This window comes from Chondrus crispus, genomic scaffold (genome assembly GCF_000350225.1).
Source record: "Chondrus crispus Stackhouse genomic scaffold, scaffold_71, whole genome shotgun sequence".
In the NCBI taxonomy this organism is placed as follows: Eukaryota; Rhodophyta; class Florideophyceae; order Gigartinales; family Gigartinaceae; genus Chondrus; species Chondrus crispus.
The window spans coordinates 300,333-302,556 of NW_005178661.1; the positions used below are offsets into that span (position 1 = coordinate 300,333).

Sequence of the window (2,224 nt, forward strand, 5' to 3'; positions counted from 1 at the left end):
ATCCAGTCGCCGCACCCGAGCTTGACAGCTTCGTGCCGCACCGCCCGCCGGCCACAGCGGACACCGCCCCCGTGTACCACCACTACATCGACTCCGCGCCGCGCGCCGCGCCCCCCGCGCACAGGAGCACGCTCGTCGCACGACTGCTGCCCAGGCGCAGGCGCAGGCGCAGCAGGTCTAGCAACCCCGCGGTCTCGCTCCCGCGCTCGTCGGCCGCGTCTAGCGGGCAGTTTGCGCACTCGCCCACCACGGGCACGGACGACACGCAGGATGCACACTACTTTGGGTCCAATCAGCACGACGACCCGCGCGATATCCCGCAGGACGTGCGCGGGGAGGAGGTGCTGCTCCGGTTTCTCAAGAACACGCTCGGACCCAAGGCGCACAACTTAGCGATTCGGCTGATGAACAAGACGCCGATCACGACGGGGGCGGCGTTTTCCTACGTGATACACCAGGCGACCGAGGACTCGGACCTGGACATCATCCGGCGGGACCTGAGCAGCGGGCGGCTGTACCAGGCCGGGGTGCGGATGGTAGCGGGGGCGTGGTGCAACCTGCTGCTGGGCGACCGGTTCCAGCCGGGGACGCACCCGCGGCAGCGGCACGAACTGACGTACCGGCGGTCCAGCTGCTCGTGCATTCTGTGCCGCGTGCGGCTGACCGAGCTCGTGGACCAGCAGATGCAGGCGTCCAGCACGCGCGAGCAGACGTCCGAGACGACGAGCACCGGGCTCTCCGCGGAACTGCTGAGCACGATGTCGAGCGCGTCGCGCACGCCGACGCACTCGGCCATGGCCAACTTTGTGGTGAAATGCAGGCTACCCTCCAACGAGGCGTTGCGGTCGATCGGGGCGAGCTCGTCGTCGCGCGAGCTGGAGATCGGGTCGGTGGTCAGGCTCAACTATCGGGCGTCGGCAAAGTTCAAGTTTACGGAGGAGGTGAGCGAGCTGTTCGGGCACCTGGCGTACACCGGGCCGATCAGTCACGAGGAGGTGTACCGGCGCGTGACGACGATCGGGGTGCACTACTACCTGTACAACAAGGGCAAGAAGGAGCGCAAGGTGTACATCCAGGGGCAGCTGATTCGGCTGCCCGTGCAGGTCGGGGTGGTCAAGCTGGGCACGCAGCCGATGTACTTTGACGAGCTCGGGGCGACGTTCTGCCTCCACCGCAAGCAGATCATGTCCATCTACGTGGGCGAGATCGTGCTCGAGGGCAACTCGCTCGGGTCGTTTATCAAGACGGGGATCCGGTACTACATCGGGTTTGGCGAGGAGCGCGGCGTGTGTCCCGTCTACCCCAACAAGGCGCTCGGAAAGGCACGCAAGCTCGGCATCAATGAACTGCTCCTCCATCACCACATGGTGGACGATTTGGAGGTGCGGTGCTTGTAGAAATGTGTAGTTTGTAGCTTGGGGCTGTTTTTTGAGATAGTGTTTTGGTGTTGTTGATGGCGTTGTGGACTTGGGGTGCAGTTGCAGAGTGTATGCTTATGATAACCGTATCTTTTTTCTTTTTTCTCTTGTTTTTTCTTTTTTCCTCTTTCGTGCCTCCGTCGGAGCTTTGCCGCGTCGCAGTCGCAAAGTGTCAGTGCGTGCCCCGTCATCTCGACGCGGCTACGTACCACATGCATACAGTACACCGCCCGGTCTTGAGAGGTGTAACATAACATTACGAGGGGGGGTCGCTCAATAGTGCCTACTTTAGTAGTGCTTTCCTCTATATAGTGCTATGGGTCACCCTCTGGCACAGGTTATCATAAGCTCACACGTGTATCATCCGGCATGGTTCAGTACTCAAAGGATGAAGTTATTTAGTTGTGTTATACAGGCTTTGTTGTGTTTGTGTTAGCAGTGTGCTTTGTCCCCAAATATACTGTATGTATTTGAGCCTCCTTTATATAGTGCCATCCCCCCAATAGTGCCATAGCTAGAGGTATGTCACGCTATAGCACTATATCGTAGGAGGCACTGTACCGCACTTGCGGTGCACACGCCTACTGAGTACTGTACTTGGTGGTGACCGCCGCGCGAGACCGCCTGAGGGATAAGGGGGAATGCGCCCATTGCGAGAGCCGCGCGAGACCGCCTTGGGGATAAGTCCCTGAATTGATATTGAAAAAAGAGAAATGTGATATGTACTGTTGTCTGCAGTACCCCTCGAGGGGTACTGTAGTCAATAAGTCTAACAAATGCGCCCATTGCCTCCCAATACAGCCCGC

The 2,224-nt window shown here is 59.4% G+C and overlaps 2 protein-coding genes; both read left to right on the top strand.

Moving 5' to 3' along the window:
- The first annotated feature begins 270 nt into the window (after nucleotides 1–270).
- On the top strand, nucleotides 271–393 carry CHC_T00007387001 (hypothetical protein). Its single transcript, XM_005710979.1, has one exon. It carries the CDS (start codon nucleotides 271–273, stop codon nucleotides 391–393), a length of 123 nt encoding a protein of 40 aa, XP_005711036.1.
- An 11-nt stretch (nucleotides 394–404) lies between these two features.
- CHC_T00007388001 (hypothetical protein) lies at nucleotides 405–1,515 on the top strand. XM_005710980.1 is given in 2 exon segments: nucleotides 405–1,397; nucleotides 1,398–1,515. 1 exon segment carries the CDS (start codon nucleotides 405–407, stop codon nucleotides 1,395–1,397), a length of 993 nt encoding a protein of 330 aa, XP_005711037.1. The 3' UTR covers nucleotides 1,398–1,515.
- Nucleotides 1,516–2,224: the final 709 nt, after the last annotated feature.

Excerpts from the sequence above, each read along its gene's own strand:
- CHC_T00007387001 (XM_005710979.1), top strand. The coding sequence starts at position 271 with ATGCACACTACTTTGGGTCCAATCAGCACGACGACCCGCGCGATATCC.
- CHC_T00007388001 (XM_005710980.1), top strand. The coding sequence starts at position 405 with ATGAACAAGACGCCGATCACGACGGGGGCGGCGTTTTCCTACGTGATA.